We start from the raw sequence: 26,633 nt of genomic DNA, 5'->3' as shown, positions 1-26,633 counted from the left end.
AGAGGCCTAGAGCATCACTAACTACTCTGATCACGTGCTTGTTGAAGAATGAGTTGGCGACTGGCTTGATTAAGGGAACCCATTGAAATCGGAGCGAAAGTGAGACAGAGGATAATTAATTGACAGTGCTCTACAAAGGTGTGCGAGTCTTAAGGGAATCTAGGAGTGGCAAATGGGCTGGTTGGGTCAAATTTGGGCGGGTTGTGTTGATATCCGAGTCATGATCCAACCCATCCAAAAATTTGCTTGGGTTAAGATGGGTCAAACAACGGGTCATAACCCAACCCGCCCAACTATTATTTAAATAAAATTGTATTATGTGTGCTGCAAGTTACAATTATTCATTATCTATTTTTGTCAAATGTTAGTTTTAGGATCGTATCTTGTCTTCTAACGTAATTCAAAACTTGGTTGAAACCATTTAAAAAATTTAATAGTTGGATTATGTTATCTTTTAATAACAATCAAAAAGATCTAAATTTAGTCAAAAGGGCAGCATAATTTCTGCTTTAACTTTTCCCTGACAAAAAGTCTTTCTCTAAAACAAAGTCTACAACTTTAAAAAAATGTAAACTAGTGAATAATAATTTAGTAAAAACCAATATTATAATTATTACCTTACATAAATATATCGGCTAGCTTGCAGAATGTATATGTTTTTTTCTTCATATCTTCATGAATCATGCATTAATCTATAAAGAATTCTCCAAATCAATTTCACAAAAGTTTAAAGATGCCTAAGAAATTACAAGTTGTATGATTTTAATATATAGTGCAATTATTTACCTAAAAGAAATTTTATGAAAGAAAACATCGTTAAAATTTGGGCGGGTTGGGCGGGTTACACAATTATGGGTCAAATTTGACACCTATGAGGGAACCCATCGACAAGAATTTTGTGATGCCAAATCTTGAGAATGTTTCAATCCGAAGATGTCAGTCTTTCTATAATATGCCTTTACAAGGTATAGTATCCCAAAGCTCCAAAAATGAGATGACGGGAGTAGTATCTTAGGCCATTTGTTTTAAGCAAAACAAAGTTCTGAGAATATTACTTTTGAATTTCTTTTTTCTTGAGAAGCAAGAATTTCTTAGAAAGATCTGGTTCAAAGCAAACACATGTTTTACACACCTTTAGTTTCTAGTAGAAGTTATTTGAGAGCTAGCGTTCCAAAATATTTAATTAACATAAAAATATATTTCTGATGAGACTTTTCTCTTTAATTTTTCAAAGAAACTTAATTAATTAATCAAATACTAAGTCTTTTTTTAATTGGAAAACTTTCACACACATAGTATAGCGCTAAGTAAAACATTAATTTGTTCTTTGCTTGCGCACCCTTACTTTTCCCCCTCTCGCACTTATGCTTTGCCTTTATTTTTCCTTTATATATACAATGAATGGTTCAGGAATTTGCAGATCAAGCGGGGATGCGTGCATTGTTAATTAAGCTTTAGTAATTATATTAGTAATAAAAATGGCGGAAGAAAAGTCACAGGAGCTGGAGTATACACCAACATGGGTGGTCGCCGTCGTCTGTTTCGTCATTGTTCTTGTTTCCCTTCTTGCCGAACGCGGCCTCCATCGTCTTGGAAAGGTATTGCTTCATTAATTTATTTTTAATTGAAAGCACTTAATTAGTATCATATTATTATTGTTTTAATGATACCATGTTGCATACAGTTCTTCCGGGACAAGAAACAAGATGCATTATTTGAGGCCCTGCAGAAATTAAAAGAAGGTTTGACACTTACATTTTCGTTACAAAGATTATCAATTCATAGTTACGTTCTTTCTTTTTTTAAAACCTTTTGGCTGTTGAATTTTCCAGAATTGATGCTTTTGGGATTTATTTCCTTACTATTGACGGTGTTCCAAGAGCGAATAAGCAAAATATGCATTCCTGCAAATATTTCAATAATAATGCTTCCGTGTACGTTAAAAGAATCAGTTACCTCTAATAATCTCACTGCAACAACTGGGAGACACCTTTTAGCTGGAGGTGGTGTAGACCATTGTACCCATCATAAGGTGTTTTTTAACACGCTTTGAGGCAAGCGGATCGTCGCCTTTATTTCAATATATATATATATATATATATATATATATATATATATATATATATATATATATATGAATGTATGTATTTGTTTAAATCCTAATATCCATAAACATTCTTGTCCAGAAAATAAACATTTGCTGAAAATAATTAATTTAATTAGTCGTTTCGAAAAATGTCATTTTAAAAAAGATACAATAATTTTTAATTTCTCTCGAACTTCGATCTTAGGGATCCATTATGAATTTTACTAAATGAAAAATTAGTTAATTCGAGTCTTCTCAAGTATACATTCATAGAGTGTGATCCACATCTATCTATAATTAAAAGTAGAAAAAAGCAATCTCACTAAACCAAGTGACATAATTACAAAAAGCCAAGTGATATTGTTAAGATAAAATAAACTACCTTTCTAACTAAAAAATAATTGAATTTTAAATTTTGAATTAATTGGTTACTCTATTTGAATTAATAAATATAAATATCTTATAATTATCTACAATAAAAAACGAAAATATATATACATATAAAAATAAAACAAATCTACCTGTCACAACCCAAAATTCACTAAGGGTCGTGATGGTGTCAGACACCGCCGTCAGGCAAGCCAACCATAAATACTTAATTTAATTCTCATTTTAATAATTTTGAAAACTATGATTTTCCTTCAATTTAACTAGTAAAAGATAATCTTTACAAAATAAATAAAAGAATATTTAAAAGTTAATACAAAATATCTCATATTCATCCTGAAACCTGGTGTCACAAGTGCATGAGCAATTTCTAAGAAATAATGTAATACAATAACTGTCCGGAATACAAAGTGGACAAAAATGAAAATACAGTACAATATTCTGAAGGAGACTCTGCTGGCTGCGGGTCGTCTCGGGAGGTGCAGCTCACCTAAGTCTCCTCTATCAATCATGCCGCTGCGCCCAACTAGGCCTCTAGACATACATGTGCATGTGCAACAAAAATGCACAACAAGTGTAGTATAAGTACAAAAATAACGTGTACCCAATAAGTATCCCATCTAACCTCGAAGAAGTAGTGACGAGAGGTCGACTTCGATACTTACTAGTGGTCCAATAATATAATCAGTTGTGGATTTATTAAAAATGGTAGTAAACTCAAATAAATTAAGAAGCAAGTAAACAATCCTTTTATATTAAGAAGTCTCCAAATTCATATTCCATCATTTTTCAATTTATCTCAGACCAGGGAGGCAGTATTATTAATTATAAATTTTCCAGGCAAGCAATATAAGCATGTGCAAATCATGCCAAGGTTGTACGGCCCGATCCAACATAATACTAAAATGTGCACTGCAATAGGGTCGAATGGTGCGAACCATAAATGGATCTATTACCCCGCTCGCGAATCATACATGCGACGCGGTCGAACATAAATAAAGAATCACCCCGCTCGCGAATCATACATGCGGCGCGAGCACACATAGATACACACATCTAAACAATCAATCAAGAATTCATCAGGGGACATTTATTCAAAGAAAAGTCAATTCTCTTTTAACGATTTAAGAAAATGAAGTTTAACCTTTTTAGAAATTCATTTACTAATTCGATATGATTTAAGCAATTTACATTGTCAATAAGGTTACAAATATTTCAAATATTGCATGCTTTTGGGTCCTGGAATACCCGGACTTAAACATAATAGTAGCTACGCACAGACTCTCGTCACCTTGTACGTATGTAGCCCCTGCAAATAGAAGCACATAACCAATTATTTTACCTATGGGGGCAATTCCCTCTTACAAGGTTAGAAAGGAGACTTACCTCGCTCCGAAGTTCCAAAACTGGCTTCCAAGCCCTCCCGATGACCCAAACCGATGCACAACGCTCCAATACTAGCCAATAATTTTGCAAACCCATTAATATATGCTCATTTACTCATTACAATTTAATTTATGTAAATCCTCAACTCCGCTCGGAAAAAAAAATCACCCTCGTGCCCACGTGCCCGGATTCCAAAATTTCTCGAAGATAAACTTTACCCATAACCTCACGAATCCAAATATATAATTTTCTTTCAACTGAATGTCCAAATTCGGGGTAAAAATCCAAAATATTAATTTCTAGGTCTTCTACCAAAAACTCACGGATTCTACAAATTTTCATGTTCAAATCCATATATATTCATATAGTTAACTCAAAACTAGTATAAACCACTTACCTCATGCTTGGTGATGAAAATGGCACTCCCAAGTTGCTCCAAAATCAGCTCCTATGGAGGAAATATGGTGAGAATGAGCCAAACCCTTGTTTTTAAAAGAACACATTGCCCAGCCCGATTTTCGCACCTGCGGTGACTTGACCGCATATGCGGTCCCGCTCCTGCGGCTCTATAATTGCTTCTGCAGTCCAGTGCCCAGTCCAAATTCCGTATCTGCGATCTCCTTAGTGGAGATGCGCACCCGCATCTGCGGGCAGATTCCCGCAGCTGCAATGCTTCCCCTCATCGCCCAGACCGCACGTGCGACCCATTACGCCGCACCTGCGGCTCGCATCTGCGGCCCCTTGCACGTAGGTGTGGTTGCACCAAACACCAGCTACTTCAGCTATCCCTCCACTTTGAATTTCAATCTGCTAACTATCAGAAATCCACTCGGGGCCCTCGGGACCCCGCCCAATCATACCATCCAGTCCCATAACATAACGCAAACCTTCTCGAGGCCTCAAATCATATCAAACAATGTCAAAGGTGACGATACTGTAGGGGAGGTCCTGCGGAAAAATAGCTCGACGCCAGGATGATAAAAAGCTTAACACCTCTCATTCTTATTACTTTTTCAATATGAAAACGAAAAAAAAAATGAAAAATCAAAAGGTCGTTTTATTCAAAACCCCAATTGTGACATCCCTTCTCTCCCACTTCACACCTCGGAACGCACCCTTCTTATAGAGATAAACGCGCATTCACATCTTCTTAACCCGAAATGGCTGGGGAGAGGAAAGGTTCCTTTTTTTGAGGGTACTCCCGCTAACGAATTGCTACTCAATTCAAACTTTATGAACTTTAGAACTTCAAACTTCTTCATTCGATGCCGAAACCTATCAAATCTCGTCCGATTGACCTCAAATTTTGCACACAAGTCATATTTGGCATTATGAACCCATTCCAACTTTCGAAATCAGATTCCGACCCCGATATCAAATAGTCCACTTCTGGTCAAACTTCTCAAAAACTTTCAAATTTTTAACTTTAGCCAACAACAACAACAACCCAGTGTAATCCCACTAGTGGGGTCTGGGGAGGGTAGTGTGTACGCAGACCTTACCCCTACCCCGAAGGAGTAGAGAGGCTGTTTTCGAAAGACCCTCGGCTCAATAAGACAAAAGGACAAAAGAAAATAATATTAGTAACACCACAAAAACAATATGAAAGAAATATATATATATATATATATGAAAAATAAGAACAACATGAAATTAAGAGGAATGATACCAAGCAAAAGAAAAATAGTATCCTTACCAAACTAGTCCCCCAAAGTTATGACATAAGACAATACTCAGCTACCTCCTAGCCTACAACCTTAATACTCGACCTCCACATATTCCCATCAAGTGTCATGTCCTCGAAAATCTGAAGTATCGCCATATCCTGCCTAATCACCTTCCCCCAATACTTCTTAGGCCGCCCTCTACCTCTTCTCGAGCCCTCCACAACCAGCCGTTCACACCTCCTTACTGGAGCATCTGGGCTTCTCCTCTGAACGTGCCCGAACCACATGAGCCTTGCTTCCCGCATCTTGTCATCAATGGGAGCCACGCACACCTTCTCTCGAATATCATCATTCCTAATCTTATCCATCCTACTATGCCCGCACATCCACCTCAACATCCTCATTTCTGCTACCTTCATCTTCTGGATATGTGATTTCTTAACCGGCCAACACTCAGCCCCATACATCATGGTCGGCCTAACCACCGCTTTATAGAACTTACCTTTGAGTGTCAGTGGCACTCTTTTGTCACACAATACTCCAGATGCTAACCTCCACTTCATCCATCCTACCCCGATACGGTGCGTAACATCCTCGTCAATCTCCCCTCCCCCCTGGATAACCGACCCAAGGTACTTGAAGTTGTCTCTACTTTGGATGACATGTTATTCAAGCCTCACATCCACGCCCACTTCCCTCTGCTCAGCGCTGAACTTACACTCCAGGTATTTCGTCTTTGTCCTGCTAAGCTTGAAACCCTTAGATTCAAGAGCTTGTCTCCAAACCTCCAGCTTCTCGTTAACACCGGTTCGCGTCTCATCAATTAGAATTATGTCATCAGCGAATAGCATACACCATGGCACATCCCCTTGAATGTGATGTGTTAACGCATCCATCACCAGGGCGAATAGGAACGGACTGAGCGCAGAACCTTGGTGTAACCCCATAACAACCGGAAAATCCTCAGAGTCACCTTCCACTGTCCTAACCTGAGTCTTAATGACTCCAAAATGGCCTACGGACCTCCGAATTCACTTCCGATCGTGCTCCCAATACCAAAATCACCATATGGAGCTATTACCAGACTTGGAATCTCAAACGGACATCGGTAATACTGAAATACACTTCAACTCAAACTCATGAAATTCTTCCAAAAATGCTAACTTCCACAATAGGTGCTGAAACGCTCCCGGGTCTTCCAAAACCCGATCCGGACATACGCCCAAGTCTGAAATCATCATATGAACCTGTTGGAACCTTCAAATCCCGATTCCCAGATCGTTTACTCAAAAATCCAATCTTAATCAATTCTTCCAACTTAAAGCTTCTGAAATGAGAATTCTCTTTCCAAATCAACTCCGAACTTTCCGGAATTCATTTTCGACCATGCGTACAAGTCATAATACCTGAAGTGAAACTACTCATAGCCTCAAACTGTTGAACGACGCGCTAGAGCTCAAAACGACCGATCGGGTTGGTACACTACCCATTCAAATTATGGAGTACTTTCAAGTTGAAGTTTTAAAATTGTTTTAAAATAAAATTAAAAAAAAATAAATAAAAATAGGAAACTAAAAATTCAAATTGAATGGATAGTAGTCCTTAAAATTTAGAATAAAATATATCATTCTTTGAGTTATAGTACAATACGATCCGAAAAAAGCAAATTAAAATATTATAAAATGTACAATAATATATAAAGAGATGAAAATAGAGATAGTGTGAGGCTAATTATACTGTTAATTAACTTAAGAAATAGAATAAACTATCAAAATAATACTCAAAAATATATTGATAATTTCAAGTAATAAAATAATTCTGAGCAGTGGAATAAAATTCTAAGATTTATGACTATATTAAAAGAACTTCTTTGTTTAACCTTTGAAACAATTCAACACCATCCATTTAGAAAAATAATACAATAATATTCATATTATTGATAAATAGAATGACGACAACAACAACAACCCAGTATAATCTCACTAGTGGGGTCTGGGGAGGGTAGTGTGTACGCAAACCTTACCTCTACCCTGGGGTAGAGAGGCTCTCGGCATCCTTCCCTCCAAGAACTCCCCAACTTGTTCTTGAGGTGACTCGAACTCACAACCTCTTGGTTGGAAGTGAAGGGTGTTTACCATCAGAGCAATCCACCTTGTCATAGATATACATAACGAAAAAAATCAAAATATTGTAAAAGAAAAATTAATGTATAAAGAGGATAATAGATATAAGATGATAATTATAATTTTATTAAAACATGATCTAACGTGCTCAAATAAATTAGATCACACTTTTGACATGACTAATATCTCTATCTATATAGATTAGGAGAAGCAAATCAATATGATGATGCCAAGTGTCACAACAAAAAATTCAATAAGTGTCAACTTTTAGGACAAATTAGATAGTTTAGTTAACAAGTAATTCAACACCATCCATTTAGAAAAGTTGTAATAATTGTATTATATATAGAAACTAAATGAAAACAATCAAAAAAATTTAGGACAAAAACTAATATATTAAGAGGAGAATAAACATAATGTGATTTTATCCAAACTTAAATTTATTTTTAATTAAACAAAAAAATAATACTCGAAAATAGTATTGATAAATTTAAATACCAAAATAATTATGAGAAAGTCATACAGGATAAAGTCAAGTTAAATTTCAAGAGTAATACAAAATTATATTCATTGTATTGTATTAAACTGGAAATTTATTATAAAATTATATGATAATTTAATAATATTAAATAATTGATAATTTAATTAAATAGGGAAGGAACAAAAAATAAAAAAAAATTAAATTTGTGAAAAATATAAAAATATAACACTTATAATTAAAATTATTATCAGAAAAGTCGTATATATACACATGGCTAAAATCATAATAAACAAATAATTATAAAGGAAGAATACTAAAAATAATTCAAGTGATAGCATACAAATGTATATACTAAATATATTTCTTAAGTAACGTAATATTTTTTACTAAATTATAATTTTGAATTTATCAAAAGTATAAATAGATAAATTACAAATGAAAAAATTAATCAGATATTACACAGTAGAAAAGTTTGTTCGAAATGAAGGGGATAAAAATAATTTGATGGTATTTATATTTTAAATTAATTAAAAATTAAATAAAATATAAATAAATAAATAATACTCAAAAAAATTATTAATAATTTTAGACCGTTGAAGACTTATGAACAGTATAACATACATTTTTAAAAAATAAATTATTTTCAAAGCAAGAAAATATATATATATATGTTATATTAGAAGAGAAGTAGTATCAAAATATTATGCCAATTGGCAAGTTAATAAAAAGTCACATTAGTAAATGTATAATACTTAGTACTTGCTATTTTAATAAAGAATAAATAAGGAACAAATAATTTATTTTATTACTATATGATGTGTATCCTTTGATTCTATATTAAATTTTTATTGTATTTCTGCACACTATATTAAATAATAAAATAATAATTCTTAAATAATATTATATCATCGATCAAAATTTTACAAGATTAATATTAAATTATCAGCATATCGCACATATTCTAACACTAATTAATTATTTAATAATGTTATTGATCTTTTGGTGTAGGGACAAGTTCCATTTTTATCGTTGGAGGCATTGCATGATCTGCACATTTTCGTATTTGTGTTGGCGCTCACACATGTGGTCTTTTGTGTCACGACCATGGTTCTTAAAGTTGCTAAGGTAGGTGTCCTTTAAATCTTTTTGAAATTTCTTCTCATAAAATTTCTGGAAGGGAATATTTTGAGAAAACATCAAATTGACAGCAGAAAAAGGATATATTATGCCGCATGATAAATTGATAATATTATTCAAAACCTTATAAATTAGCTTATATTGTCTCATTAATATCACGACCTTACGTTAGTGTTGACCTTTTATTTACTTGTAATTTGTAACAATATATTTCAATAATTAGTACGCAACCACGTAGTGTAAAATTTACCACTTAACACCTCCTTCTTTGTGTAAATAGATACGAAGTGAATGGGGACATTGGGAGCATTCAATTCAAAGGGAACCAAGGCCAGACCATGGTAAACTTTGTGCTGGTTGTTATTTGGTATTTATTTATATTCCTTTTTCTAAATTTTTCTTAATTATTTTGAACATATTATTTCTGAATGTTGTAGCGATATTTTCATTGTCATATTATTTCTTTATGTAAATTTTCTTTCTTTTTTAGTTTTAAAATACAAATTTAATTTTTAATTTTTATTAGTAAAATTACCTATATAGAAATTTATTTTTTATTTTTAAATTTTATTTTTTATTATTTTATTTTATTTTCATAAATAAGACTTCATTTTGTGGTATTATCTATAGTTTGAGCATTCTCATCATAGTTTTAAGAACTTTCTAATCTCAAATAATCTTTCCCTTTCATTTTGAATAGTAAATTTTTAATAATTTAACGTAATTTTGCTATTTTTTTAATCTGATATATAGTCTTATTACGTTTTATGTCGCTTTTCATTAGCTTGTAACTTTATTTAATATCATTATCAACTACTATTCTTTAATATAATATAAATAACTATATAATTTTTTAATCATAAAATAAATATTTATTTTGATTTAAAAATATTGCTTGAAAATTTTAAATTATTTAAATTTAAATAATATTTTTAAGTACTGTATATTTACTTTATTTTATTTTCTAAACTTATGGTTTATAAATATCCTCACATTATCTCTAATTATTTTTATTATTTAATATTTTTAGTTTTTGATTTTGTATATTAGACTTGAGTTGTGTGGACTTACCCATAGTATGACTTTTTTTATCACAATATAAAAGACTTTCTTATCTCAAATTTAAATTAGTTTTACCCTTTTTCTCTATGATAAAAAAAACTGAATTTTTATTTTTTCTCTATTTAGTCTTTTGTTGATATTGTATTATTCAATTCCTAATATTATTACATTGTCATGTAATTTTTTATTAGCTTGTTCGAATTTAATATATATTTCTATCACACTCATTCTAATATAATATAGATTAAAATTAAATAACTTTCTCATCTCAAATTCAAATATTTTTTATCATTCTATTTTCTAAATTGGACCGCATTTTCAAAAAATTATGTTATACTTTCAAACTTAAAGTAACTGCACTCAATTCAAATATTAATCATACAAAATATTTTCTTAATTATGTGAACATTATATCTAAATGTTATAGTAATATTTACGTACTGATTTATCAATATTAATATCACTTTATTATTCTTGTTATTAAAATATTTTTTTAATGATTCTTCAATTTTTTACCTTATAAATAATTTGTATACTTTATATAAGATCTTATTTTGCTGCTTGAATTTATTAAATTTTAAAGTCAATAAATCTTTAATATCTTAAGTAAATTTTAATTTTATTTTATATTTTAACTTACTCAAAAATATAAATAGTCATAGGTTATCTCAATTTACGTATCTCTATATTTTTTTTCTATTATATTTTTAATTAACTTTTTTACCTCCATATTTCTAGCTAATATAGAAGAAAAATCTATGAGTGGATCAATATATAGATACAAATATACATATAAATATAAATATATAGATTAGATTTGTCTAAGATCTATTTAGATTATGTATAAGATTCATTAAACAACTTCCATTAATTATGTTTCTATATTATAATTTTTAATTATTAATGTCCTAAAAATTGCCAAGTGGTGTCATTTTAGTTTGCCACTTGACTTAACCTCATGCTTCACTACCCTCCTTTGAATATAATATAGATAGATTATTCTTTAATATAATATAGATAAATATATAATATTTGGCAATCATAAAATAAATATTTATTTCTTTTTGAAATATCGCCTGGAATTTTTAAATTATTTAAATTTTAATAATATTTTTAAGTATAGTATATTTACTTTATTTTATTTTCTAAACTTAAGATTAATAAATATCCTCACATTATATCTAATTTATTTTTATTATTCAATATTTTTAGTTTTTGATTTTACATATTAGACTTGAGTTACGTGGTCTTATCCATATTATGGCTTCTTTTATCATAATATAAAAAACTTTCCCATATCAAATTTAAATAAGTTTTACCCTTTTTCACCATGATAAAAAATTTGAAATTTTATTTTTTCTCTTATTTATTCTTTATTTTTGATATTATATTATTCAATACCTAATATTATTACATTGTCATGTGAATTTTTATTAGCTTGTTTGAATTTAGTATTTATTTCTACCACACTAATTCTAATATAACATAAATAAAAATTATATAACGTTCTCATCTCAAATTCAAATAATTTTTTATCATTCTATTTTCTAAATTAAACAGCATTTTCAAAAAAATTATGCTATGATTTTAAGCTTAAATTAACTGCACTCAATTCAGATATTAATCATACAGAAATATTTTCTTAATTATTTGAACACATTATATCGAAATGCCATTGTAACATTTACGTATAAAATATTCATTTGCCCGATTTATCAATAGTAATATGACTTTATTATTCTTGTTATTAAATTATTTTTACTGATTATTTAATTTTTTTCTTACCTTATAAATAATTTGTGTACTTTATGTAATATCTTATTTTCTGCTTGAATTTATTTAATTTTTAAACTCAATAAATTTTTAATATCGTAAGTAAAATTTGGTTTTATTTTATATTTTAATTTACTTCAAAATATAAATAATCATAGGTTATCTCAATTCAAATATTTCTATATTTTATATTTTGGTCTATTATAGTTTTTTAATTAATTTTTAACCTCCATATTTCTAGCTAATATAGAAGAACATTTATGTTGGATCAATATATAGATATATATATATATATATATATATATATATATATATATATATATATATATATATATATATATATAGATTCGTCTAATATCTATTTAGATTATGTATGAGATTCATTAAACTACTTGCATTAATTATGTTTTTATTTGTAATTCAAATTTTTAATGTTGTCTTAAACTTGCCAAGTGACTTCATTTTAGCTTACCACTTGGTTTAACCGCATGCTTCACTTCACTACCCTCCTTTGAATATAATATAGATAGATTATTCTTTAATATAATATAGATAAATATATAATATTTGGCAATCATAAAATAAATATTTATTTCTTTTTGAAATATCGCCTGGAATTTTTAAATTATTTAAATTTTAATAATATTTTTAAGTATAGTATATTTACTTTATTTTATTTTCTAAACTTAAGATTAATAAATATCCTCACATTATCTCTAATTTATTTTTATTATTCAATATTTTTATTTTTTGATTTTATATATTAGACTTGAGTTACGTGGTCTTATCCATATTATGGCTTCTCTTATCACAATATAAAAAACTTTCTCATATCAAATTTAAATAAGTTTTACCCTTTTTCACCATGATAAAAAATTTGAAATTTTATTTTTTTCTCTTATTTATTCTTTATTTTTGATATTATATTATTCAATACCTAATATTATTACATTGTCATGTGAATTTTTATTAGCTTGTTTGAATTTAGTATTTATTTCTACCACACTAATTCTAATATAATATAGATAAAAATTATATAATGTTCTCATCTCAAATTCAAATAAGTTTTTATCATTTTGTTTTCTAAATTAAACCGCATTTTCAAAAAAATCATGCTATGATTTTAAGCTTAAATTAACTGCACTCAATTCAGATATTAATCATACAGAAATATTTTCGTAATTATTTGAACACATTATATCGAAATGTCGTTGTAACATTTACGTATAAAATATTCATTTGCCCGATTTATCAATAGTAATATGACTTTATTATTCTTGTTATTAAATTATTTTTTACTGATTATTTAATTTTTTCTTACCTTATAAATAATTTGTGCACTTTATGTAAGATCTTATTTCTTCTTGAATTTATTTAATTTTTAAACTCAATAAATTTTTAATATCGTAAATAAAATTTAGTTTTATTTTATATTTTAATTTACTTCAAAATATAAATAATCATAGGTTATCTCAATTCAAATATTTCTATATTTATATTGTTGTCTATTATAGTTTTTAAATTAATTTTTAACCTCCATATTTCTAGCTAATATAGAAGAAAATTTATGAGTGGATCAATATATAAATATATATATATATATATATATATATATATATATATATATATATATATATATATATATATATATATATATATATATATATATATATATATATATATATATATATATATATATATATATATATATATATATATATATATATATATATATATATATATATATATATATATATTTCTATTTATAATTCAAATTTTTTATGTTGTCTTAAACTTGCCAAGTGGCTTCATTTTAGCTTACCACTTGATTTAATCACATGCTTCACTACTCTCCTTTTAATATAATATAGATATAGATTACCCTGATATCTTCTCTATGTGTAGTGCATATTCTCCATCTTAAATCATTTATGGATAGATCTGGTAGACGTTGGAGGAAGTATATTGTCGTGAGTTGGACGGTAAGTTAATTGACCTGGCATATTTGGCATGACTTAAAACATTTTTCATAAAGTAGTTTTGGAAAAATGATCGATATTTGGTTGGAGAGCGAAGAATATTTTTTTTTTTTTACAAAGTTACTAAGAATGACAATAATGTCAGAAACTATTTTTTGAAAAAATTAAGATTTACTTTCTAAAATATATTTATTAAATAATAATATTAATATTAGCAAATGAGATAATGTTTTTATAAAGAAAATAAATGATAATGTTTAATTGTAATATGATGTTATGCATTGAAATAGATGGGAAGGAAAATGATTCCACACGAAGTGAGAATTCCATGTTTTCATTTTTTTTTTTAAATTCCTTGAAATGACTTTTTTCCGGATTTTTTTTCCTCATACCAAACACATAAAATATATTCCTCAAGAATGTGGAAAATTAAGAAATAAGATTTTTCTTTTCCTTTTTCCTTGGTAGGAGAGTTAACATTCTTCATGTGTATATAATAGGTGGCATTTTTCAAACAATTTTATGTTTCAGTAACCAAGTCAGAGTATATTGTCTTGCGATCTGCATTTATCACAGTAAGCAGTAGTAATTCTTTACATTATCTTTCATTAATCATTCCTTTGTTTCAATTCTATGTTTTTGTTGGAAATGCAGTTTTTGTAATTATAGAGCATTTTTTATGTATATAGGAACATTGTCCAGCCCTTCCTAAATATGAGTTTCACAAATATATGATGCGGACACTAGAGCATGATTTCAAAAAGATTGTCAGAATCAGGTAATTAGCATTCATATATTAATTATAGCTAGAATAATAACTTTATAATTTAGATTCAATTATATATAATCAAGCTAAATTTTGGAAAATGATCTTGAACAGTTGGTACTTGTGGCTTTTTGTCGTTCTCCTTTTGTTGATGAACATTGCAGGTATTTTTCTATCCCAGTTAATGAATCTTAATACTCATTCCGTTCACTTCTATTTGTCAAGTATTGACTTTGCACACTCCTTAAGAAATAATAAATAAAGTGCATACTTTACTATGATACTCATATTAATTGGTTTATAGTCTTAATGGATTTGAAAAATGATTTAGAACAAGTAAATAATGCTAAGGGCAAAATATGAAAATAAATTATTTTTCTCTTGATATGCGAAGGTAGACAAGTAAAAAACAAAGTCTACTTTTAGAATAGCGGACAAGTAAAATTGAACAGAGGGAGTAATATGGAATTATATATTTCACTTTGAACAATGAAACGCTCCTATTAATGTATGGTTCAATATTGCAGGATGGAACACCTATTTTTGGCTATCATTTTTACCTCTAGTTGTAAGTGACTAATCTTTTTTCCCCCACCCCCCTTCTCAATGCCAAGAACTCAAAAACAAAAGAAAAAAAAAGAATAAAAGAAGCCATTTTGGGTAAAAATTGAGTCATATTCAATTTCAAACTTAGAATTTAATGAAATATGCCAACGAATTATAAGTCCATTGATATCTGACTTTTGTTAAAAATGTGAAAAGCTGAGGGCTAATTAAAGTTCACTTCAAGTTATTTATTTAACGATAAGATAATTATGATAAACAAGATTATTGAGAGACTCCAAAAGATTCACACATGTCATATAATTATGTTTCAATCTCGAGCAAGTTGGGATTGATCATCATAGTCAAGTTGCTTTATTTAATATATATATATATATATATATATATATATATTATGACGTGTGTAAAAATATATGCAGCTATTACTACTAGTGAGAACAAAATTGGAACTCATAATAACAGAATTGGCTCAAGAGATAGCAGAGAGGTCGTCAGTAATAGATGAAACCAGACCAGTTAGACCTTCTGATGAATTGTTTTGGTTTCACAGTCCAACTCTTGTCCTTAACCTCATTCACTTCATTTTGGTCCAAAACTCCTTTGAGATTGCTTTCATCGTCTGGATTTGGGTAACTTCACTTTTCTTACTTTTATTTACCTTAGCTGAGAGCTTCTAACATCAACACCAAGTTAATTGACAATTCTTCAGTCTACTGATGGATTCAAATCATGCATCATGGGAGAATTGGGTTTAATCATTCCAAGACTTGTTATTGGGTAAACCCCTCACATCCCATAGTAATTTTTTTTTAATTTCAAGAAACACTAGTATTGATTTACATTTTGTTGTGTCAGGGTGATTGTCCAAGTTCTTTGCAGTTACAGTACTTTGCCCTTATATGCTCTTGTCACACAGGTATAGAGTTCTTCTACACCATGTCTTTAAGGATTTATATATATATATATATATAAACCTACTACATAGTTGTAATAGGTTAGCATTGTATACATATTTGACTTCTCAAAAATGCCCTTAGATTTTAATGTGATGAGATTAAAATCTAAGGGCATTTTTAAGAAGCCAAATATGTATACAATTCTCTCTCTCTCTCTCTCTCTCTCTCTCTCTCTCTCTCTATATATATATATATATATATATATATATATATATATATATATATATATATATATATATATATATATATAATTCACAAATACTAGTGGGATTACACTGGGTTTGTTGTTGTTACTGTTGATTCCTGAATAAGAATTGTGTGTGATTTATGCAAATTTGACATGCACACAGATGGGAAGCAGATTTAAGAAAGGAATATTTGATCAGCAAATAGAAGGGCTTCTCAAGTTCTGGGCAACAGGTGGTAGAGCTGGTTCATCAACCCAAAATAAGATGGCCATGGAAACACTAGAAAACATCTGTGTTTCTAAGAGACCTGCAATTGAAGGCATCTCATCAACTGTTGAACTTTCTTATCTAAACAATCATCACACAACTCCTTAATTATACAGTTATTAGCATTTCTGATGAACATAATAAAAATGGAACAATTAATTATTCTTTTAAGAGTAAACGTGGCTGTCTTTGCACTGAGAGAGAGGGAGAGATGTCCATGCTCCACAATCAAATGTTGTCTTCATTTTCCAGGATCAATTAGTCAGGCATTAGCTCTAGTTACATAACACTGTTTTTTTCTCAATAAGCATCTTTCGATTTCTAGATACAAATATGGAGGGATATATAAAACATGCCGCTCCAATTCAAATTATTTACACTAGTTCCCTAGACAGTTGAGGGTTAACATTCCTCTTACTACAAAGTTGAGCAAAAACTAGGATACTTGGAGTTTTCAGTTGGGAGAGGTTCCATTTCTAACCTCCCACGGTTAGAGGCAGAGCCTTCACCATTGTTTTCTTCTTCGTTTTCAAGTTGACTCAGTGTCCTCTTGGCATAGACTGTGAAAGCCACTATAATGATGACTGCTATAATGAATGAAATAACATTATAGACAATCTCAACTCTAGTCAGGTGATGGTTCCCATATTGCACATCCGCAAATGTCCTCATTAGCCGACCACTGAATACAAATTGCAGGAAGACAACATAAGCAAATAAACATAGAAAAGAAGGGAGGGGTGCTGTGTGGGGTATTTACCTGTAGATATAAATGAAGGATTCCGGAATCATTCCTGCTATAGATCCACAAAAATAAGGCCAGAACCTCATCTTTGTCACTACCACTGCATAATTGAAGATTGTGTACGGAAATGGCGAAATCCTAAATACTGCAACCACACGGAATTGATGAAACCAACTCCCTTCTCCCACCAGTCTAATCATGGCTGCCTTCTGAGGCCATCTCTTTAACCATTGCTGCAGATGCAATCAACTAAACAGCGTGAAGTACAATACAGGAAATTACTATTACCAGTCCACAAGACCAATAAACTACGTAATAAACTAGACAAGACATGAAGGTATCTCACATGAATTCTATCTCGGAAAAGCAAACCAACGAAATATGGCAAGGTCATCCCAACTGTTGTTCCAGCCATTATAATAACAAATCCAAGTCCGTATCCAAAGATCATCCCAGCGAGCCACATTGATGGTCCAGAAGGAATTAGGAATACCGGGAACAGTGCCAAAGAAGCTACAATTACGAGAGCAAGCACTGGACGGCCAAATGTGGTGGCTTCCCATTGTAGGATTGGAATTAGAATCTGTAAACTTAAAAAATGCAATGATTAACAAGGAAACCTTACTTATGCATCTTCTACACTAAGAAACAGAAGAAGAAAAACAAAATATCCATTGGAAGAGTAATGCACTTGTAAGGTACAGGCGGAGTCCGTCCCGTGTCTGAGAATCTTGAGCTGAATCACGCTAATTTCCAGTTTAATAAATAAAGGGGAAGTGTTATCTTTCTCCACCTCCAGTTTCATTATCAATATTTTTGGTGCAGCTCACAAAACTAATCAAAGTTAATTTGCAGATGCCCAACATAGTACATATTCATTAATTCCCAGCAATGCTATATGCACTGTGTAACATCTGTTAACAGAAAATGATCCAATCTGCCAGAATCTCATGCCATTCAGTCATTTTTAATCAACATAAGAGGATTCATATATGCCTACAACTCAAGCAAACCATCTCGATTTGTTTGGCATTGTTTGACTTGACACAAAATTAAGAAAAAAGGGCGAGGCAGAGACCTTTGAAACATAAGCTGAATATGCATGAAATACCAAAATACCCTTGTACCAAACAATTTGGTTTATACTCAGTGAGCCTACAAGTCATGTCAATGTCAAGTGGAATGTTAAAGTGGCTAGTTTCTAAAGATGGAAATGTGTCAATCTTTTGGACGGACAAAAAATGAAAGAGCACTGACCAAATAGGGACATATGGAGTATATAGATAATAGCATGATCAAAACGAAAATTAGGAGTACCTTCTGAAAAAGAAAGGGCGCTCCCCACTTTATGAAAACTAGAAGAATTATCACAGTGAAAATACACCCAATAATGGCCTTGATCCACCATATAATAGACTCTCTTCTGGACAGTGATTGGGATTGTGAAGTTTCAACTTCAGATGTTCTTTCATTTCTTATAACAAGCCTCACATACTCGCTGTCTTCCTTTACTTGACTCTCACGGTTAGTGTTGGCTTTATCTGAATCATCCGTTGACTCTGGCATCATCGTTCGACACCAGAAACCTGTAGATGAAAAGACAGATGAACAAATTAAAATATGTACTCATAGAGACTGAAGATATTCTATGTACTCATAGAGATTGAAGATATTCTCATACGTATTCAGAATTCTGTGGGTCATATTGCATCATAATGAAAGATAAAAGGATGAAGAGGAAAGAAAGTTCCATTACCAATCCAGATAATCATATGAAATGTTAACCATTAACTAAAACCATAACATGAGCATATTTTTTACTGAACTTGGTTCAGATTAGCCCAACTATACCAAAACCTGGCCCTTTTTTTTCAATAAGCCCCAAAAAAAGGAATCACCAGCCAATAGCTGAAAATAAAAACGCCATTCCACAGAAAATCATAAGCACATCTACATTGACAAAAGAGACAGGCACGTTTCTCTACCCAAAAAAACAAAGGGAGTAGTACCCCTCTCCATAAAATACATTAGTGGAACTTATCCAGAAAAACGAATCCCCTAACGGAATTCACAGTAGCACTAACATAAGAGCCATGTCCTAACAGCGTCGAAACCCCTTTTGGGATAAGGTGTGCTCCTATTCCCTTTTTTTTTATAAGGTAAATTGTATTAATCAAAAGGGAGAGAAACTCCTTGCTCCTATTCCCTTAGAACGCCAAGAATAAATAGCAGCACCACGGACCAGAAGTTTAAAGTGGTTGAGGCAGAAAATTTCGGTTTGATATTTCCCTTTCAAGCACCTTCAAGTTATGGTGTTACAAAGACCAGCTAACATTTACTCAACAAAGAACCAAGAGCATACTGTTTCATCTTGGTCTTGCAAAAGGTAAGCAACGAAACTGGTAGAGTGTGGAGACCAAGTAATTTATAGTTTTATACCACTGATTCCTCATGACATAATTCTACTTTAGAGCCCTCTATCCCCACTATCCTAACCCAATACATGCCAAAATAATGGAAAGAAGGAAATTGCTAACACTGAACTTAGCTTATACCAAGTATCGTTATAGTTCAGACTTCTCAACAAATTAAATTGGTGGATTCAAATGAATCATTGAGTTGTAAAATTCCAAACCCAGAGCCTCTGCCCTGAAAAGGAATCAATCTAGACAAAGCTAAAAAATTCTGGACTCCAAATTCTGCAAAGGTACTAAAGAAGCATGATAAAGGTGAGAACAATTTTCCTAGGAGGAACGATATACACAAAAGCCTATTTAAAAGCTATGACAGGTCAACAGTTAAAAACTCTAAACCTCTCACACAGTCAGACTTTAGAGTCAATGGCTCCAAGTCCACTTAAACTCCTGTGAGCAAAGGACCGAAGATATATTTTTAACAGATAAGCTGGACTACTAGTAGCTTCCAACTGGACATATCCACCTATTTCTCACGTGCCAATTCTTAGGTAGCTCAACAACGTGCAAGTTCAAGCTTGCAGCTCAAATTAGGAGCAAGACATCATTTTGAACAGTCAGATTATGTTACGCCATCTAGTAGAAAGTTCTCTTTGCATCTAATCTTCGGGTAACAACAGCTTGCAACAATCGAATTGTCTAAGCAATGTGTCGATAGTTAAAACAATTGATCCAACAAAGAGTTTTACAGGCAGAAAATTGAATTTACAATTGCGACGGAACTCATTTCCAGTTTGACAGAAGAGGTAATAAACTAGTCAACCATTGAGCTAGGGAATTTTCCATCAATACAATTGAATACTGTGCTGTTAATGTCCAGCTACATGCTTACTTACATCAAGTGAAGGAATTTCATCTAGAGGGGGATTAGGGTATAGCTTCCTTGCTGAGTTTACACACCTTTTACCATGTTGGTGAAGATTCATATTGCCGTATTTTATTCTCCACCACTTCCCTCCTCCCTCCTCCTCCTCACGCTTCCCTCTCCCCCAATATGATAATAATATTAATAATTCAAAAAACACAAAAGGAATTTCTTTTAGATAGCAGTAGTTTTTGCATATGTAGTTCCAAAAAAACTAGTAGCATTCTTGGTCCTGAGCACATAAAGAAGTAATAACCAAAGGCATGCATGTATGAAGTGGAAAGATGGATCAACAAAGAAAAATCGGAAACAGAAGGTAAAACACAACACCATTTCTCCTATTTGAGCAAGCTCAATGCTCATCAAATTTGAACTCTAGAACAGAAACTACAAAGAAATGATACTTCAAATTGCTGAACACTTAAACAAGGTGGGGTTTAAACTAAGGCTTAACACTTGAATTCCCTTTTAGAGTAATTGCAGGGTGAACAATACAGAATTTCTGAGCTCCACTGTACTCATCAAACGAAACATACCAAGAAAAAGAAATTCCAAAATAAAGCAAGATTTTTTCTTTGATAAACCTACAATAAGGAAAGTATATGCAATCCCACCTTCTATCTAAAGAATTCATTTTTACCAAAACCCACAACAAAAAGTCATGCTTTTATAAGCTGCTGTAGTAGGTTTTATCTTTGTTTTCTTTTAATTTATAGTTATAATTTTCACACAGTAAAGACACGTGGAAATGAGCAGAAACCAAAAGATCAAAGCTTTAGCAGCAGTCAAAAGATGATCAAAGTGAACCCATAACCACATTAAAAGAGTAAAAGGGTTTTCAAGAAAATTACCGGTGATCGGAAAAGATGAAGTTTCCCGGCGAATACCACTAATTTGAGAATATTCAGAGAAATGCTGCTGTGTAAGGTGTAGTGCTTTCCCAGGCGCTTTCTTGGTTTTCTAGTTTTGCTTTTCTCTTCTACTGCTTTTCCTTTTTTTGGAATAAATGTCGCGTTATTAAATGTAAAGACTAAACTAAACCAATAAAAGTCAGATTTTTAAATTTTGGATTTTCTTGGAATTTTTTTCATATTCAAATATTTCTTCAATCCTAGTAAGATAGAACTATATAAAATATTTTTTTAATAAAATAAAATGCATAAATATGAGATGAGTAATGGCATTATACTAAATATTCAACAATAAGATAATAAAATCGCATAAAATAAATATTATTAATATGCCAATAACGAAAACAAACATAATTTGAAATTACTAAGTTGCTAAAATATACGATTAATAAGTATTATTCCTTCCGGTCCAAAATAAGTGATTTTTGGCTTTTTTTGTGATCCAAAATAAGTAATTTTTTCAGATTTCAAGAATGAATTGATTATTTTTTTCCTACATTGCCCTTGGAGTTAATAGTGTTGGAATATGTATTAGGAGTGTTTATTTGAAGAGATAGTAAAGGTTAATATGGTTAATTTCATTGTTAATTAATGTTAAAAGGTGAATTTCTTAATCTGTGTAAAAACAGTTAAAAACACTTATTTTGGACCGGAGGGAGTATTATTTACATGACTAAATACTAAAAGAAAAATAAGATGCATTTTATCTAAACTATGAAAAAACTAAAAATTAGATATCCAACACTACTTTCATTCATAGTACAATTGAATTGAATGTTTTCTATTAGCATTAGTATTGATTTGATTTTGGTTTAGTATTTATTTGAGTTACAAACATTTATGGACTATAAAACTTATTGGAGAATTCAAAAATTATAAGTGCAAACTTGAAATAATACGTTAAAAGATAAAACTCTGAAAAAGTTTAAGAAATATTTATAAACTACACTACAATAAATATTTTTATGTATTAAATGCATTTAATACTTCCATACTCCTAATATCGGGTTAGTTTGGTTTCGGTTTGACTTTTTTTAGTTAAAATCAAACCAAACCAGTTATGGTCGGGTTTCTTTTTCCCAACATCAAATCAAATCAAACAAAATCATAGTCAAATTTTTTTTTTCAATTTAACTCGAATTTTCGAATTGGTGCGGATTGTCGGTTTCATTTGTACACCCTATTAGTAAGTAGTAGTAAAGATTTGAATTCTATTTCGTGTTTTAAATATTTTGACAATTATGAATGGAAAGTGTGAAAATAAGTATAACGACAATGGGAAAAAATAATGTAAGAAATTGGATTTTCAAATAGCGTGGAACACGAGAAAGTTTAAAATCAATCTAATTCAATTTTAAATACATAAAGTTTTAAAGGGATAACAATAAGTAGTTATTTATGTGTCACTATGTATTTTTCAATGAAATGGTAACTGTATAATCAATTAATTAAAATTTCTTTTTAGTATGACACTTTATGAATATTATGACCCCAGATGAAAGAGAGAGAAGATTAATAGTCAACTATGTCTCAAATTTAAGTAAATCAAAATCAGATGAAAAGCTTTTCAATTCAAAGGATTCAACAAATAAATCATGGTGACACATACGATACCAAATGTTACAACAACAAAAACAAGGAAAGAAATTGTTTGGTTTAAATGTTTTAGAAAACATTTTTCTTATGAACTCATTTTTGGAGGAAAATATTTTCCTTATCAAGAGAAGGGAAAACATTTTCCAAAACTCCTTTTCAACCTTTTCCACCTCACCCTCTCTCCAAAAAAGGCTTCTTTTTTTTTCCATAGTTTTTCCTTTACCACCCACCCTACTACCCCTCCACCCCATCCCACCCACCCCCCCTCCCCCCACAGCAAAAAAAATATTTTTTTTACCTTAATTTTTACAACTTTAAATTTCTGTTTTTTCGTTTCTCTGCACCACCCACCCCAAACCCCCCCCCCCCACACAAAAAAAGTTTGGTAATTTAAATTTCTGTTTTTTTGTTTTCCTGCCCCCCCCCCCCCCCCTCCCCCGAGAAAAAATATTTTTTAAATATATTTTTCAGTTTTAATTTTTTTATTTATCGGTTTAAAGGTTAAAAATTTTACAAATTCCAAAATTATGAGTTCAGAGGTTTATGTATTTGGAAGTTTACGGGTTTAGAAATTATAAAGTTTACGGGTTCGAAATTCCGCGGTTTTGAAAGTTTAGTGGTTCGAAAGTTTATGAAATTTGTGGGTTCGGAAGATTGTTGGTTTGAAAGTTTATGGTTTCAGGTTTATTATATCTAAATATTTATAAATACTCTTGAAAAGTCATTTTCCCTAATTTGCGTACCAAACACCGGAAAATAAATAAAATTACTACTTATTTTCCAAAAACTTGTTTTCCAAGAAAATATTTTCTTGGAAAATATTTTCCGTTATACCAAACACACCCTTAGTGCGCTGCCTGTTACAGAGAATTCGTCATTTATGCTCACCGTTACACCTTCTTCAATGGCCCTCATAATTGACATTAAAGAAGAGCATGATCCTAGCACCTTGTCTAGGTCAATATAGGTTAGTTTACCCAAGAGTATGGATTAGTGGTCAATGAAGTGGTTTGAGAACCTGAAGTTTCTTCCCATCTATCCAAATCTTGATAGATAGAGTTATCTGCTATTTATTGTTGGTAGAGGGAGCAAATAACTCGTGGAAATAGTCGAAGTATGTGCAAGTTGATACGGACACCATATTTATAAAATAAAAAAAATTACCCAATTTAAGATAATTTTATATGGTAATTGCTATATCAAATTATATTGTAGCAATAGATTTATTCCGTTTTTTTTAAACCCCTCCCAAAATCTTATTAGTAAAATGCGACCAACTAGAATTAGTCTGCGCGTTCATATTAGTCTTACATTTTGACTTTATTCGGCATCCATACTAGATAAGTAAGAGATTAAACTTATAATACCTCATGTTTAGGGTCTGTTTGAAAAGTCATCAGGTAATTAGAATTGGTGTAATTACTAGGATAGTAATTACACAGTTGTGTAATTACGACGATTTGTTTGTTTGTCATAGTGTAATTGCAGTGTAATTACAAGTTTATTGTTTGTTTGCACAAGTGTAATTACACAGCTAGACTAAATTTTAAATAGAGTAATTATCAAAACTTAAAAAGTTAATATAATAAATATATGTCTATAAATTTTTATAAGTATAGATGATATTATATTTGGTATTTAAGATATATATATTTTCGTGAATATACATTAATTAGTAATCATATATTTATAACTAATATTGTAAAACTAATTTATATATATATTTCAAATTAATAATATTTAGTTTAGATACTTACAAAAACTAAAAACATATGTTTTGTAAGAACATCGTGGAATTTGTTTGATAAAATAAATTAATATTTATAAATATAATGTCAATGTTATGACAAAACTAATCTATCAATTCTAACTAAAAAATGAACAACATGTAATGTGAGTCAATACTACTAAAATAAGTAAATTAAAACCATGAATATAACACAATTTTAAAATCCAACAAAAAATTTTTAACATATGTCAAATTCCGACATAAATAGTAAGTTCCACTATAACTTAAGATTAGAAAACATAATAAGTTTACAACCACATTCAGCAACGAAATTTCACTTTAATTGCATCACTTATTATATGTCAAGTTTCTTAATGACTCATTATTTCTAATTTAGGAGGTGTATTTTCAAAAAATAGAATAATAAAATAAATAAACAATAAAATATAAGAAGTAAAAATAAATAATGTACAAAGAAAAATATATTCTAAAATTTCAAAAGAAATTAAAAAGTAAAATAAAATTAAAAAAGCGAAATAATAGAAATAAAAAGTTATAAAGAAAATAAATTAAAATAAAAATAAAAAGGAAAAAAACTAAAAAACAACCTTGTAATTACACAGTGTAATTACCATCAATTCTCACCTCCCCTTGAGAATTAGATAGTGTAATTAAACCTCTCCAATTACACCTAATTTCATGCTGACCAAATAATTACTTGGTCAAACAAATATGCCAAATTGTATAATTACACCCAAGTGCACCCAAATCCAATTCGTAGGTGGCTTTCCAATAGGCTCTAAGATTTGGATTCTTACTTAAACCTTACTTAATAAACTAATTACTCCGTGGGGCAGGCAGTTTTACTCGTTCATTGACTTTGCATTGAATATGCTTCTAGAAGTTGAATTTATGCCACCATTAATGAACTTTTCCCCAACTCACAAACATTCACAGTAAAATACTCATGTTCAATTCTCATTAAGAAAATACTAAATTCTAAACAAAAATAATTAGTATGATTAAATTATTTTTAATTAAATGTTACAGTATAATTATAGTAGTATTTACTTCTCTTCTCAAAAATGAGGAGTAAATGACTTTTTAGATATAATTTTGAAAAAACAAATTGAATTTTTTTCTTGATTATATAAATGGACATTTATTTTGACCAAAATAAAAAAGCAAATTGGTCACTTATTGTGAATCGAAGGGAGTATTTGATAATATACAAAATATAGGATAATGAAAGAGCTGTTGGGACTTTATAAAATCCGATATACTATGGCGTTAATTATCGTGTACGATGGTCAGATTAAAGTTTTTGAATTCATTAAATAGTGATTTTTTCCCATCAATTATTCATGGTTTTCGTACAAGTGGTATGGAACTTAAATTTTCTCATTTTTTTCAACAATATAAATAACTCTAATGCTTAAAGGATGCAAAACTGATTGAATGTTGTGTAACAAACGCTATTTGATCGCACAT

The 26,633-nt window shown here is 30.3% G+C and overlaps 2 protein-coding genes across 5 annotated transcripts; one reads left to right on the top strand and one right to left on the bottom strand.

Annotated features, from left to right (window-relative positions):
* The first annotated feature begins 1,431 nt into the window (after window positions 1-1,431).
* On the top strand, window positions 1,432-16,934 carry LOC107827373 (MLO-like protein 13). 2 transcript variants are annotated; one of them, XM_075217558.1, is made up of 14 exons: window positions 1,432-1,598; window positions 1,685-1,742; window positions 1,833-2,032; window positions 9,139-9,255; window positions 9,548-9,608; window positions 14,008-14,084; window positions 14,582-14,656; window positions 14,771-14,859; window positions 14,962-15,011; window positions 15,375-15,415; window positions 15,831-16,040; window positions 16,121-16,188; window positions 16,267-16,327; window positions 16,718-16,934. In XM_075217558.1, exons 1-14 carry the CDS (start codon window positions 1,479-1,481, stop codon window positions 16,928-16,930), a joined length of 1,440 nt encoding a protein of 479 aa, XP_075073659.1. In that variant the 5' UTR covers window positions 1,432-1,478; the 3' UTR covers window positions 16,931-16,934. The 2 variants fall into 2 exon arrangements, with proteins under 2 accessions (XP_075073659.1, XP_075073660.1); XM_075217559.1 differs by lacking the exon at window positions 15,831-16,040.
* A 106-nt stretch (window positions 16,935-17,040) lies between these two features.
* On the bottom strand, window positions 17,041-21,908 carry LOC107827372 (uncharacterized). 3 transcript variants are annotated; one of them, XM_016654489.2, is made up of 5 exons: window positions 21,758-21,908; window positions 18,885-19,153; window positions 17,914-18,150; window positions 17,583-17,800; window positions 17,041-17,504 (listed from the first exon to the last, which is right to left on the bottom strand). In XM_016654489.2, the coding sequence occupies exons 2-5, from the start codon at window positions 19,134-19,136 to the stop codon at window positions 17,240-17,242; spliced, it is 972 nt and encodes a 323-aa protein (XP_016509975.1). In that variant the 5' UTR covers window positions 19,137-19,153; window positions 21,758-21,908; the 3' UTR covers window positions 17,041-17,239. The 3 variants fall into 3 exon arrangements, with proteins under 3 accessions (XP_016509975.1, XP_016509973.1, XP_016509976.1); XM_016654487.2 differs by lacking the exon at window positions 21,758-21,908 and adding an exon at window positions 20,942-21,719; XM_016654490.2 differs by lacking the exon at window positions 21,758-21,908 and adding an exon at window positions 20,878-21,017.
* Between the last annotated feature and the right edge of the window lie 4,725 nt (window positions 21,909-26,633).

This window comes from Nicotiana tabacum, chromosome 7 (genome assembly GCF_000715075.1).
Source record: "Nicotiana tabacum cultivar K326 chromosome 7, ASM71507v2, whole genome shotgun sequence".
Taxonomy (NCBI): domain Eukaryota; kingdom Viridiplantae; phylum Streptophyta; class Magnoliopsida; order Solanales; family Solanaceae; genus Nicotiana; species Nicotiana tabacum.
Note: the sequence above shows the minus strand (reverse complement) of the source record. Positions and strands in the feature narration are given on the sequence as shown.